The sequence below is a fragment of the Bos javanicus genome, chromosome 1 (assembly GCF_032452875.1).
Source record: "Bos javanicus breed banteng chromosome 1, ARS-OSU_banteng_1.0, whole genome shotgun sequence".
NCBI lineage: Eukaryota > Metazoa > Chordata > Mammalia > Artiodactyla > Bovidae > Bos > Bos javanicus.
In genome coordinates this window covers 84,146,830-84,162,036 of record NC_083868.1, presented here as the reverse complement: position 1 = coordinate 84,162,036, position 15,207 = coordinate 84,146,830, and the positions used below count along the sequence as shown (strand labels likewise).

Below are 15,207 nucleotides of genomic sequence, written 5' to 3'. Positions count from 1 at the left end.
ATATTTGCATATCATCACACTAAATGCATTAATAGAGCAAAAGGAAGGACTAGGCCCATCATTGGGAGGGGTTGTTGCATCATTCAGGGAAGCATGAAAAGGAAGAGGCTCATCTCCAACCATCTGAGTGCTGATGGAGAGAGGGACCTACTCAAAGACTGGCACTGTCTCATGCAGGTCACACCCTTTTCAAGGAGGTGAATGCTTAAGGCACATGGAGTTAAACATTTAAATCACATAATAACTCCACATGTTCTAATTACACTTCCACCAGGTACCTTTCTGAATATACTTGGTTTCCCAAATGGGAGAAAATTCATTGACCAAGAGGACCTAACTCTCTGGTCCCCTTGCAGTTACAGTAAGAAACAGTAGCATGATAAATGAACAGATTAGCATTCTGATTTTATACATCAGTTTACAACCTTGGTTTAACACCAGGTTCCTTGAAGAGACAGCTGCTACCTAAGGGTGTGCTAAGGGCTTCTGGGGCCAAGGACCAGACTGTGACCCTCAGCGGATTCACCCACAGGCTGTCAGTGAGGCAGCCTGGAAGTTCCCTCCCCTCCTGCCACTGCAGCTGCATTCACCTGTGTCTGAGATCACATCACCCACTGAGGGTCAGCTCACTGGGTCCGGCACTGTGCAAGTACTTGATGTGCATTTTCCTGTTTAATTCCCATGCTAACTTTCCCATACTAACTTGCCTATTGACATACATGATATGCCATGTCATGAGGTATGTCATGACAGGTGACATATCTCATCTGTCACCATTTACAGATGAGGAAATAGAGTTGAAAACATTTGCCCAAAACCACACAGCTAATAAATGGTATTTGGACTCAAGCTGTCCAATTCTAGAGCTTGTCATCTTCACACACTGTGCTATTATATCTCCTGCCTGTGTCTCAAATGCAGCATCACAGATCAGTGAGATGAAAAATGAACTAACCAGAAACAGCATCATCGCTGGTGGAACAGGCCTCTCCAACTACTTACCTGGATTTGAGACAGTCAAATAGGCTTCCACCTCACTGATATAATATGACTTCTCACCCTGTAAAACAGTAGTGTGTAAATCTTTGGGTAATCTCTATTTTTATGTTTATGATCCTAGTTTACAGACTGTTTAGGCAGGATTCTAGCTATTAAATCATTGATATGGGAGTTTGGGGGTATGTTGTAATGGAACCATAATTGTGCTTGAAAACTTCCAAAAAAGTAAATACATCACACAGTAAATAAATAATAAGTAATGGCTTGCCCCTGGCTGAAAATTTCTCTACATCATGCTTGTTGCCAGAACCTGAAATTCAAATTCCCCTGGTAAAATCTGAGTCCCTTCAGCTAGGCCATGTTTTTCCCAGATAAAATGCAAATATATCTGGAAGGTGAGTGGGTTGTGGGGTGGGGGGCAAACATTAAGCTGTTATTAGTAATTAGTATCTTAGGGTAGGGATTTAAACCGAGACTATGGATTTGATGGGCTTCCCTGGTGGCTCAGAGGTTAAAGCGTCTGCCTGCAATGTGGGAGACCTGGGTTCGATCCCTGGGTCGGGAAGATCCCCTGGAGAAGGAAATGGCAACCCACTCCAGTCAGTATTCCTGCCTGGAGAATCCCATGGATGGAGGAGCCTGGTGGGCTGCAGTCCATGGGGTTGCAAAAGTCAGACACGACTGAACGACTTCACTCATAAACCCCCTGGGAAAAATAGTGTATGCAAAATAGTGTATGTGTGTGGATTTTCCTGGATAGGTTACCAATTACTTTAAACAGATTAATGGGTTCATATATCCAAGCAGTTAGATGGAACCATGAAGGATTCTGGAAAGAAATGGTTAACCCTGAGATTACTGACTGCTCCCTAGAAGAGGACCTCAGGCTGTGGTTCAAAATTAGAAAGCATTTTATCCAGAGATTGTCTTTTTGGAAAAACAAAACAAACCAAAAAACTCCCTATAGAATAGCCCTATAACTTCCTGAGAGACTCAGAGTATGAAATGTTAAAAGGAATTGAACTAAGATATGAAAGGGTACATTGGAAAAGGAGTTTTTATTTTTTAAAGTAGGTGATTTATGGTGTTACCACTTTTAAGCATTTGTTAGAAAACCATCTGCAAGTAAGAGTTGCCAAAAATGGTAAAGCAACCAAAATGAGAATCTGACACAGAATTACTTTTAGTAGTCATCAAAGGAATTTGACAATAATAATCTTGACCACATCTAGTTCATTTACATATTATTTGTGGATGAAAATGATGATTCCTTACACAGTAAGGGTTCCAGAGTACAAATTGTTCCAGTAAGGTCACTGTTATTAATGTACTGAACTCTGGATCCTATGGTTCACTGAAGCACCTCCACACGCTGGCTTCTCACCTCGTGCCCAGCACTTCTTACCTCGTGTGGAAGTCACCTCTGCCTTGAAGTGAAGTGAATTCTCACAACGACTAGGAGAAGAGATGAAGGCTCAGTGACTTGCCCAAGGTCACAACTCTAATAATAGGTGGCAGGGAGGATATGACTCCAAGCTGCCTGGCTAGCCTTTAACTTCTCTTATAAACACAAGCTGGAATCAAGATTGCCGGGAGAAATATCAATAACCTCAGATATGCAGATGATACCACCCTTATGGCAGAAAGTGAAGAGGAACTCAAAAGCCTCTTGATGAAAGTGAAAGTGGAGAGTGAAAAAGTTGGCTTAAAGCTCAACATTCAGAAAATGAAGATCATGGCATCTGGTCCCATCACTTCATGGGAAATAGATGGGGAAACAGTGGAAACAGTGTCAGACTTTATTTTTCTGGGCTCCAAAATCACTACAGATGGTGACTGCAGCCATGAAATTAAAAGACGCTTACTCCTTGGAAGGAAAGTTATGACCAACCTAGATAGCATATTCAAAAGCAGAGACATTACTTTGCCAACAAAGGTTCGTCTAGTCAAGGCTATGGTTTTTCCTATGGTCATGTATGGATGTGAGAGTTGGACTGTGAAGAAAGCTGAACGCCGAAGAATTGATGCTTTTGAACTGTGGTGTTGGAGAAGACTCTTGAGAGTCCCTTGGACTTCAAGGAGATCCAACCAGTCCATTCTGAAGGAGATCAGCCCTGGGATTTCTTTGGAAGGAATGATGCTAAAGCTGAAACTCCAGTACTTTGGCCACCTCATGCGAAGAGTTGACTCATTGGAAAAGACTCTGATGCTGGGAGGGATTGGGGGCAGGAGGAGAAGGGGACGACAGAGGATGAGATGGCTGGATGGCATCGCTGACTCGATGGATGTGAGTCTGGGTGAACTCTGGGAGTTGGTGATGGACAGGGAGGCCTGGCGTGCTGCGATTCATGGGGTCACAAAGAGTCAGACACGACTGAGCGACTGATCTGATCTGATCTGATCTGATAGCCACCCCAGACCAGGCAGTGCTCTAGATCCTGGGAGAAGAATAAGACCTAGATGATTCATTCAAGATGCTCAGTCTTGGATCTCAAAGGCAAGTTGGACAATGTGCTTGGATCATCCATTTGTTTTAGAGAAAAACAACTGTGATCCAGGCCTTTCTTGAGTTGCTTTCAGATACAGTTTATTCGGGTTATTTTTTTTTTCTACCTCTTGGCCACACAGTGTGGCTTGTGGGATCTTAGTTCCCTGACCAGAGATTGAACCCAGGCCTTCAGCAGTGAAAGAGCAGAGGCCTAAACACTGCATTACTAGGGATGTCCCAGATTATTCTTTTATTTGGGTCTCTTTTAGCCAAAGAGAGATCTGTACTACATCAGGGCCACAGTCACTGTTGTAAGATCCCTGCCCCAACCTAAGGACAGAAAGAATCCACTGAAGGGTTTTAAGCAGGGCAGTGATGTAGGGCTTTGTTTTTGGAAACTGGGCTGTAGCAAGAGACTGATTTAAGGAGCAGCAGAACAGTGGTGGTGTCAGGCTGAGCTCCATGAGAGACCTCCTGGAGTTTCTCTCTCCTGTGGCAACTCCTAGATCTATCCTCCTTGTAAAGAAAGGGGGCTTGTATTTCTTTAAAGGTTTCACAGTTTCCTAAGTGCATTTTTCACCTTCTTGGATCCTTATAACAACCCCTCGAGGCAGCATTAATGTTCTTATCCCATTTTACAACTGAGAATAAAGAGGCTCAGAGGAGGCAGGAATCTACCTCTGATTCACATTGTAGGTGAGACAAAGGAAGATCTTGTCTATGGGATCTTGCTCAACGTTTTCCTTTATGGGATATGGAATTACAGAGAAAAAATTGTTGTGTAAGAACTTCCTTTCACATTCCCTGAAATGTAGTTGCCTGTACATAATCATCTATAGGAAGCAAGACTGGCTATATAATTTGTGCGTGCATGCTCAGTTGCTCAGTGTCTGACTCTTTGTGACCCCATGGATTAAAGCCCACCAGGCTCCTCTGCTCATGGGATTTTCCAGGCAATACTGGGGCAGGTTGCCATTTCCTCTTCCAAGAGATCTTCCTGACCCAGAAATCGTACTTGCATTTCCAGTGTCTCCTACATTGGCAGGCAGATTCTTTAACACTGAGCTATTTGGGAAGCCCGTATAATTTGTGGGCCTAGTTCAAAATAAAAATGCAAGATCAAAAATCATTAAGGGACTTTCCTGGTGGTCCAGCAGTTAAGAATCCACCTTGCAATGCAGGGGGCGTGGGTTCAATTCCTGGTCTGGGAAGACTGCCCACATACTGCAGGGCAACTAAGCCCATGCACCACAACTACTGAGCCAACACGCTGGAGCCTTCGAGCCATGACTACTGAGCTCATGAGCCACAATTACTGAGCCCAGGCATCGCAACTACTGAAGCCCGAGCACTCTAGAGCCTGTGCTCCACAACAAGAAAGGTCACCACAATGAGAAGCCCGAGCAACGCAACTAGAGGGTAGCCCCTGCTTGCCAAAACTAGAGAAAGCCCTGGTACAGCAACGAAAACGCAGCACAGCTGATAAATGAATAAATAACATTTGAAAAATCATTAAGAGTTCCAAGAGGGGAGGTGAAGCATTAAAGCAAGCATGGGCCCTCCCAACTGCATGCCCTGATGGGAAGGGTTGTTCCTGCTCCAGAAGAACTTGGGCTTTAAGGGGCTAGCGCCCATGGTGAGGCCCTCCAGAGCAGATGGCAGTGCCCACACTCACTGCAAGTTCATCTCATGATGTAACAGGACAGAGCCCTAAGCCTATATCCTTCTGTTTTGACTGAGTCAAAATTAGACAAATGTTGACAAAGCTGCTGTCTATCTTCACAGTGAAGGAATAACATGTGTTTGGCAAATTTATATAAACAAAACATCAGAGGAATGTTTAGTTTCCTTGAGATTTCAAGTTTTATATAATGTATGCTGCCAATATTGAATGAGTCTTATTTAGATCATGGTACCCACTTTTTCTGTGGAGTGGTGTTAAAGAAAATAAAATTATCTTTCATTTAAACTGGAGCAAAGCATTTTTTTTGAAAATTCAGAATGTGGCCTAATTTGAATGGTAACAGGGCTGAAGTTTATTCTATATGAGGGGTTGGAAAGTTTTTTTTTTTTTTTCCGTTGTAAAGAGCCATATGGTAAATATTTTAGGCTTCGTGGTTCTCTGTAGCAGCCACTCAACTCTACCATTCTAGCACAAAAGCAGCTGTAGATGACATATACTCAAATAAGTGTGGCCATATTCCAAAAGTAAACTTCATTTATGGACACTGAAAATTTGAATCTTATATGATTTCCATGTGTCATAGAATTTTCATTTTTCCCCCCAACCATAAAAAATGTAAAATCCATTCTCAGCTTGTGGACCATACATTTTTTCAGTTGTGGGCTGGATTTGGTTGGGGGGAAGCATAGTTTGTTGACTCCTGGGCTATACCATGAGTAAAATACAAGGTTGCTGAATACATTGGTTGGCTATGAAATGTTAGAGCGATGAATCTCCTATTTGGGAGAATAAAGTGTTGCTAAGAATTTTTAAATATTATTTTAAAAATATGTCTTTGTTCCCATGTAACCTAGTTTGAGTTGTTGAATCTTTGTGAACATTCCAAACATTTAATTTTTTACTTACTCAATAGAAGAATGGGGACAATAGTAATAGGCAACAGTAATCCTCACATCTTAGGTTGATGTGAAGACTAAATGAAGGAATCATGTAAAAAACTGATCACAAAGTCTCCATTCAAATTTTAACTAGCATTGTTAACAAAAAGATTTTCCCTTCCCAGTAAACCTCTCTCACTGAGCTCAAAGGATAATTTTTATCTATATCCTAAAGCTCAGATCCACCACCAACAGAAAGAGAGAACAAGCTGGTGAGCTAAGCTTAGCTAGCCCTGTGGATTAAAGAACCTGGCTGAAACTTCAGCTCTTAGTGATGGGGGACGGGGTGAATGCAGAGAAGAGCAGTGGGGATGCAGAGTAGGTTGAGAGCTTCAAGCAGGTGTTAACCCAAAGCCCAAGGGAAATTATATACCACACATTATTCAATTTATAATGTCTGCTTTCTCCTTTGTCACCCATCAGGTTTGTCTCTGCCAGATGGTTTCTCATTTGGGGTTGAGGCTAAAGAATGACAAATATCTACCATGACAGATTCTTGAAGACAAAGTAAAAAGCCTGTGTGTACCTATCAGCATTGACAAAAGAGGGCCAAGGACTCCTAAGAGCCAAGTATGGTACTATAGCACCTACAGCATGTCCATTTGAATGAATCACTTGCTAAAGAACCATCTCACTACTCAACCAATGGCTGCTGACAATGTGTCTCCTCACTGTCAGTGTCACTGCAATATCTCATCAAAAAGAGAATTCTGCAATATCTCATCAGAAAGACTTTAGCTCAAGGAAGTTAAACATCCTCCTTAGCAAAGGACAGGGTCCAGAGAAAGCCAGTCTGTCAAGCCTGCCCAGGAAGGCAGCATACCAATGACTGTGATGCCCAGGGTCCTCTCCTCAACTTCTGCAAATTCTATCATGGGAGTTTCACAATCACAGATGTTCAGGATGTGAACATCAATCAGGGCCCTTTTGCTCAAGGTATGGTTACCATGGGACAGATGGGGTGATATTTAGGAAGTTTGGGATTGACGTGTACTCACTACTATATTTAAAACAGATAACCAACAAGGATCTACTGTGTAGCAGAGGGAATTCTGCTCATTATGTAATAACCTAAATGGGACAAGAATTTGAAAAAGAATAGATACATGTATGTGTACAACTGAATGTTTTTGCTGTACACTTGAAACTAACACAACATTGTTAGTCAACTATACTCCAATATAAAATAAAAAATTAAACGGAAAAAAAAAAAAAAGAAAGAAATCTCTACTCTGAATGTCACAAAAGCTAAAGAGGCTGTTTACACAGAGGTGCTAATTTACTTTTTGACCCCTTGGCTCAAAGTTCTCTGTGAAGTTTAGATTTACTCCATATTGATTCATTCTTTCATCAAACATTTGGTAAAGATATACTGTGTATAAGGACCTCCTTGATGGCTCAGAGGATAAAGAATCTGCCCACAACGCAGGAGACACAGGTTTGATCCCTGAGTCAGGAAGATCCCCTGGAGGAGGAAGTGGCAATCCACTCCAGTATTCTTGCCTGAAAAATCCCATGGACAGAGGAACCTGGCAGGCTACAGTCCAAAGGGTTGCAAAGAGTTGGACAGGACTGAGTGACTAAGCATAAGCACACATTATATGTAAAGTCAGGGCTGAGCACTGAAGAGTGTGAATAAGTAAAAATCTTGCCTTCAAGATGGCAAAATGTGTGGCAAGTGCATTAGTGGAGGTCAGGGGATATATGGAGGGTCCAGAAACCAAGAGAGGGAAGTGTCCCAGTTTACCTGGGATGGAGGTGGCGATTGAGGTGGGGAGACTTCCTAGGGTGAAGATGAATTGATATTTCATCTCAAAGGATGAATTAGGGGTGGGAGGGGCATTCCAGGCAGAGGGAACCCCACAAGGGAAAGCATGACAGGAATGGTGGGCCACCCACTTGGGACGTTCTGAACAGCGCCCCCTGAGGGGGTTAACATATAAATGCTGATAACAGTTCTCAGGAAGCTGTAAGCTAAGACAGCTCCTAATGCCCCAAAAGGCTGAGGGGAAACACCAGGTGGTTGGGCACTCTTCATTGTCCACGCCTCGATGGCTAACACTGTGTCACCCTGGGGCTCCTCCCTCTGGGTGCCTGGTTTCTTCCAGGTCCCAGAGTCAGTGCTGAAGGCTCATATTGCCCTTCAAACCAGGTGGGTGAGAAAGGGATAGTACTGAGAACAGAAACATAAACTCTACACAGAGTTACTGAAAGATGTGTTGTTTTTAAAACAAACAATCCTGAGCAGGAAGGAAATTGTGGGTAGTAGAGGGTGAGAGGAGATACATTTATCTTGCAGCTGAAGAGTTTGAACAACTCTCAGCATGTCATCTTAATCAAATGAGACATTGACATGGAAAGGGTTTCAGTTCTTTAAAAAATGAAACAGAAATAAGAAAGGAAAACCACCTGTCCTGACCCTAAATGGGCCAGATATCCTGCTCAGCTCTTTCACATACACCAGCCCAATTCATAGCAGCACTATCTTGAGAAAACAGGTTCAGAGAGACAGCTGTTGATTTGTCCATGGTCACACAGACATGATACAGATAAGTAGTCTTGACTGAACAACATCAACAACAACTTCCCTCCTAGGAGGGGTTTTTCTTTATGTTTCTGTAGCTGGCAGTGTTCAATTTTAAAAATTATGAGTTATTGTATGCGATCTGAAATCTCAAACTATTACCTATATTTCTTTTATTTCTCCCGTTATGTCTAGCTCAGTGTTGGGGACAAAGTAGGTGCTCAGTAAACTCTTATTATTGATAAACTGGCTGAAAAATCAGTCTTGCTAATCAGCATCTATTTATCATCCTACAACTTGGTTTTCTTTTATAAAATCTATTTATGGATGTGAGAGTTGAACCGTAAAGAAGGCTGAGCACCAAAGCTCAGCTCACCATTGATGCTTTTGAACTGTGGTGTTGGAGAAGACTCTTGAGAGTTCCTTGGATTGCAAGGAGATCCAACCAGTCCATTCTAAAAGAAATCAACCCTGAATATTTACTAGAAGGACTGAAGCTGAAGCTCAATACCGTGGCCACCTGACGTGAAGAACTGACTCATTGGAAAAGACCCTGATGCTGGGATAGATTGAAGGCAGGAAGAGAAGGGGATGACAGAGGACTAGATGGTTAGATGGCATCACTGACTCAACGGACATGAGTTTGAGCAAACTCCAGGATATGCTGAAGGACAGGGAGGGAAGCCTGGCATGCTAGGGGTCGCAAAGAGTCTGACATGACTGAGCAACTGAACAACAAAAATGTTATTACTAACATGTATTCCTATTTTTTTAAGGCTCTCTTTTTCTCTAGATTTTGCCCCTTGGGGGACATTTAGTGATGTCTGGAGACATTTTGGATTGTCATAGCTGGGGTTGGGTGTTGCTACTGGCATTTAGTAGGTGTCGGCTAGGGATGTTACTGAACAACCCACAAAGCACAGGACAGCCCCCACTGCAAAGACTCATTGTATTAACCCAAGTGTTAATACTGCTGCTGTTGAGAAGCACTGGCGTAGAGGGTAGCAACAAGTGAAAAGTGACTGCAGTGTTGAGCGCGTTTCTCTTGCAGAAGAATCTAGACTTTCCTGCCTAAAGGCATTTCACATAGTTTACCTGTTAGGGCAGAAGGCACAGTGTCAGGGTCCTGAGGCCAAAACACAGGCCTACAACTGTGTTTCGTTGGGTCAACAGTGTTCAGTTTTTTAAAAATGTGTTGCTAACTTAAAAAGTCATGTGCTTTTATTAAAAATCTGGATTTCTGCCTTCTCTTGAACACTGGCCACACTGGTCTGTCATTACCACCTGATAGAGGTGATATGTAAAATATTTAACTGGCACAGTAGAGTGGTGGCCATTCAGGACACCTCACCATCCAGAATGAACGCTCACCATAAAAGACAGTGACAGTCCCCAGGGCTAGATGCCAGCCCTGCCACCAGCCTCCTCAGCCCTGGCTGTCCCCTCTGGGGAGGACCGGAGCTCCTGACCCGTCCTTCTCGTCCCCTCACTACTGAGGCTGCTGCTTGTCACCTCACACATACTCTAACATTTTCCTCATACAGATTTAATGGAAAATGAAGTCTTCACCAAAAGTGGGAAAATAAAAAATAAAGATTGTCTGTTTCAAGACAAAAGATATTTTTACTTTTTCGCTACTTCAACTACTTTACAACTAAGACTAAACATACATCAAGGTCTATGTTTAGCCCCTGTAATCTTGGGATTTGTGGCCACCACTTTGGCTGAAACAACTTCTCTTTTAAAATGCAGAAACTGGGACTTCCCTGGTGATCCAGTGGTAAAGACCCTGCACTCCCAATGGTGGGGACCTGGTTCAACCCCTGGTGGGGGAACCGAAGATCCCACATACCACAACTAAGACTCAGCACAGCCAAGTAACTTTTTTTCAAATGTAGAAATTCCCCAGAAGGCTAAGAGTGGTGGAACTTTTACTTTCTTTGAGACTTTTTGCCTTCTCCGGGGGCATAGCTAAGGCTGGTTTACAAACGCCATTTCTAATTCTCCCAAGGGTCCCACTAAGTAGCTATAACTAGTTCCATTCTATAGACAAGGAAATATGCCCCAAACTAGTCCAAGGTCATGCAGCTAGTAAGTTTTATGACTAAAAGTCAATCTTGATTTGTCCGATCCCAAAGTCTGTGCTCATTGCTCTCTAAGATCTGCTAACCAAGACCCTCTAACTTCAGGGGTCAGTTAGACAGGTAAGAAAGAGACCTGCACCAAGTCCCAGCTGCTAGGATCCTCTTGGCCTGTAAGACACATGGGGGCAATCAGAAAGAGTCTCTCCTTTGAGAGGGGGAATGACCATCACTGTGTCCCCAAGACATTTGCCCATTTCAGTCACTGTAACCATAGCTACCAGCTAGTGCACATCCACTTTCTATGTATTGGATCAAGCTCTTTACAGGAGTAATCTTTAATTCCTTTCTCCCATTTTTCAAATGATAAAAAAATAAAAAACTCAAACAGATTAAGTTGCCTGCCTGATGTCAAAAGCAGAACAGTAACAGAGTCAAACTGGTAGTCAAGACTCTGACCTCATGACCATGCTCTTCCTCTATACTCTGTTGTCTACTCCCTTCCAGGATACAGCCTAGAAAACCCAGCTCCTGGTTAGTCCCTGAATTTTGCCTTCTATGACATTTGACTTTGGTGTTAGAGTAATACTGCATATTGTGCCCACTGGAAATTTCTGTGGGTCTGTTCATTGGTATAACTTCCTCCTTTGGATGGTTTGCATAGGGCACTATGGTCAGGTTCCCTGAGGCCAAGTTCCCCACCCCCGGAGGCCAAGTTCCCCCCCAACCTCACCGAGAGGCATCAAAGCCCTTCTTGGGCTGCACAGAGGAGGCTGAAGAGGGGAGAGAGCAAACAGAAGATGTCGACACTTGCCTCCTCTCCATCTCCATGACCCTCATTCTTATCAGAGAACATCTCAAAAGGCTTTGATGTCTATTTCCTCTGGAATTTAAAGTGAAGCGTGGGATTGCACCACTGGCCCTGGAGGGGAGAGACAGGGCTGGGGGTGGGCAGGGAAAGAAATGCTAGAGCCTGTTCATGTAAGGATCTCAGCCTCACCTTGGTAAATGTGAGATTCACAAAGCCGCCCTGGAAATTCAAAAGGAGGTTGGATTTTCGGGAGCCACAGTTTCCAGAGGCTTGAGTTGCATTGGGGTCGATGTTGAAGTATTTCTGAGGTGAAAAGACCTAAACCAAATAAAATAGATGGGCTCAATGAAGAGAACACTTTAGTTGGGAGACCAGAAACACAGGCTAGAAAGGAGTCTGAAACTCGAGGCTAGTGGGTTTTCACTGGGGAATTTCAAAGTCCCTGGAAGACACCTCTCATTTCCAATCTGTTAAGATTTTTTTTTAAATGAAAGAGTGCTCTCACAGTGAGGAGTTCCTTGAGAGATAATTTGTGGCAGCTGTATTCTTGATAAACTATGTGAAATTTAATTTTTGTTCAGTCAAACATGCTGGACACTACAGGAAATGTTTTGCTGAACTTTTGTTTCAAATAAAAACCTGAATGTGGAAGTTTTACTTGCAATCACAAAAATGGTGTAAAATAGGAAGAATTTTTATAGTGATTCTTTCAGTAAGTCAAATAATCTTAACCCCTCACCCCCAATACCTCCAACCAATCTTCTCATTAATCTGGATTTTTCGTATTCATGTCACAGGTGGTTGGAACAACCATTGAATGCAAACCTCTCATTTCACAGGAAAGTTGTTGAGGCTTGAATGTCATCCAGAGGGACAGGGCCAGGCTGGGGTCAATGCTAGACATACCCCACACTCTGCCCATGCTGGCTAAAAGTGAGGAATGTGCATACTTAAAATTTCAGTGTGTGCTTTTTTGTTCATACAGTCACTGTATCAGTGTCTATTTTTACAGGTATTCTAAAACAGGTTCTCTTAATAGAGGACCTTGGAGAAAGGAACTTGCAAGTATCTGTTTCATTACAAGATACAGGATGCAGGGGAATGTTCATTTTTAGTGAGGCACTCTCACTCAAACTTTTTGAAGCCGTTGTTATGGTCCTATGGCTCTGACTTACCGACACGGAGTCTTGAACCGTCAGCTGTATCCCCATCTCTGCTTTGATACACAGCTTGCTTCCATTGTGAACTTGATAAATTCCCGTCTTGGGTGACAATGGCTGTGGTGCAAGGGTGGGCCTGGGCGCTATGGTGGCAGGCGAGGCCGTTTGGGTGGTGTTGTATGTGGCTGTGGTTGGGCCTGGGGTGTGGGTGGGTTGAGTAGGTTTCTGACTGGTTGTGATGTTGTGTGGTGAGGTGGACAAAGTTGCTGGAAGGGTGGTCTGGTTACTGAGTTGGGTGGTTTTCCCAGTTGTGTGGCTGGCAGTCGATGGCCTATTTCCAGTGGTGTGAGCTGTTGGGTTGACGGTGACTGGTGGTGAACTGGGACCTACACTGAGGCCAACTTTAGCCTCAGTGACTGGAAAAGTCACGTGTGACTTGTTGGGTGTGGCCAGGGTTGTGACTAGGGTGTGGGTTGTTGGAGTGGTTGGTAGGGTGCTCTTTGTAGTTACTGGGGAAGTTGTTGCTAGAACTTCTATGGTTGTGTTTGTGGTTAGGGTCTCAGAGCTGGATGTTTTGGCAACTGTCTGAGAGGTGACGTGACCATCTGTCGATCTTGCTGCTGCAGTTTTGTGAGGCACGTAGTTAGTTGGTTGGAGGAGAGAAGGTTTTACTGTGGCCTGTCCTGTTGTAGGTGAAGAATAACCTGTGATTTCTGGAAACACTTTTGCTTGCATGTGACTGTTATAATGACTGTCATAATACCAAATCGCTACAAATTAGAAAAAAAATGTTAATACACCAACTAATAGCTCACATTTGTTAGTCCCTCCCCACTCCCACTTTAATGTTTCATTAAAATTAACATGCATTTTTTAGATCTGGGGAAAATTTACAAGGATAGAATGGTGAAGTGAACATCACTCAAAATTCTTCCACGAGGTCACAATTTTAACATTTTGATTGCATCCATGTTTTCACAGGATTGTGATCATACTGGGGTTTTTGAAGCAAGGATATCGAAGTGGTTTGCCATTCCCTTCTCCAGCGGATCGCATTTTGTCAGAACTCTCCACCATGACCCGTCCATCTTGGGTGGCCCTGTATGGCATGGCTCACAGCTTCACTGAGTTACACAAGGCTGTCATCCATGATCGTACTGGAGATATTCTTTCCTTTTGTCTGTACGGGGTGTGGTACTAACACCCCAGAGAGCATGCTCAGCTAGATATCTGAGTGTCAATGTCACTTCATCTTCCATCTTCAGACATGAATCTGGACAGTTCCTGGGCAGAGTGTGTTCCTGGGTAGGATATTGCTGGGATGATCTGACAGAGCTGGGGCAGCTTGAATAACAGGAATAAAGATCTGCTCAGACTTGTACAGTTTTCATAGAATCATATAATCCCAGGCTTGAGAGGGGCCTTAAAGATTATCTAATACAAACCCTAATCTAATGTGTGAATTTTGCTGTTGGATATTTTGTCATGTGTTCAGCCAATCTATGCATAACTGCCTCCAATGACAAGAGATTCAGTTCCCTTCCATTTTTATCTTGCCATCAGTTTTCTAATTGTAGCCCAATTTCTATCATTCCCTTACTTAACCCTTTAGAGTGGTCCAGTCTTTTCCAGCTAAGAAATTAAATTAACCCATAAAGGCTCTGATATATCTGGTGTGCATGTCCTTCACAGTTTGGCTTAAATGTCGGGTCCTTAAAGAGTCTTCCCTGCCCTCCCCACATAGAACAGCTCCCCATTCCCACAATTCTCCATCATAGTGTTATTTTCATTGCCCTCACTGCACTAATCACAACTTGTAATGATATAAGGGGATGGCATTCAAATATTTAGCCATAAGCTTGGCCCTGATTATATGTTTATAGATTGTGCATCTCTCCCACTAGATTAAAGGCAACCTCAAGGTGGGAGCTGTGGGTTGTTTTTTTTTTCCTACCACCAGGGCTTGTGCATTGAAGGTATTTAGTGGTTACAGAATGAATGAATAAATAACAGAATGTGTCAGTGGCGGTTATAACACTGTAGACCTCCTAGCATTATTCATATGTTTATTTGGCTTCTTCGGGTCTTGGTTATGGCACCCCATCTTGGTTTCCCAATCAGGGATCAAAATCACGTCCCCTGTATTGCAAAGTGGACTCTTAACTGCTGGATCACCCTCCTCCTATGATTATTAGAAGGCTCAAACAAGGTGATTTGAGTAAAAGCCTTTCTGAACTATTAAGCAGACCTAGAATGTGCTTTATTGTCATAGGTTCTCTCCCAGGTCACCCTTCAGGGCCAAAGGCCTCTGACTCTTTTTCAACCAGAAAAGTTCTATCCTTGTCTCCTTCAGGCACAGAACAAACCTGAAAGTGGACGAGTGTGATGATGTCTCAGGAGAGCTTACGATCAGGTGCACTGAGAGATGGTGCTGTCTCTTCAGTGCTATGGTTTCAAGGTGTTTACCCTTTGTATTTTCACTCACTGGAGTGGGAGCTGCCCAGTGTCAGGCAGTGACTTGG

At 43.2% G+C, this 15,207-nt stretch overlaps 1 protein-coding gene across 2 annotated transcripts in view; it reads right to left on the bottom strand.

Moving 5' to 3' along the window:
- Positions 1 to 15,207, bottom strand: part of LAMP3 (lysosomal associated membrane protein 3) — a 31,680-nt gene that overhangs the window by 11,540 nt on the left and 4,933 nt on the right. For both annotated transcript variants that reach the window (XM_061414780.1, XM_061414769.1), the window contains exons 2-4: positions 12,701 to 13,455; positions 11,715 to 11,843; positions 1,003 to 1,060 (exon numbers count right to left, since the gene is read on the bottom strand). In XM_061414780.1, coding sequence (XP_061270764.1) covers positions 1,003 to 1,060; positions 11,715 to 11,843; positions 12,701 to 13,455 — 942 coding nt within the window. The remainder of the gene's footprint in view (positions 1 to 1,002; positions 1,061 to 11,714; positions 11,844 to 12,700; positions 13,456 to 15,207) is intronic.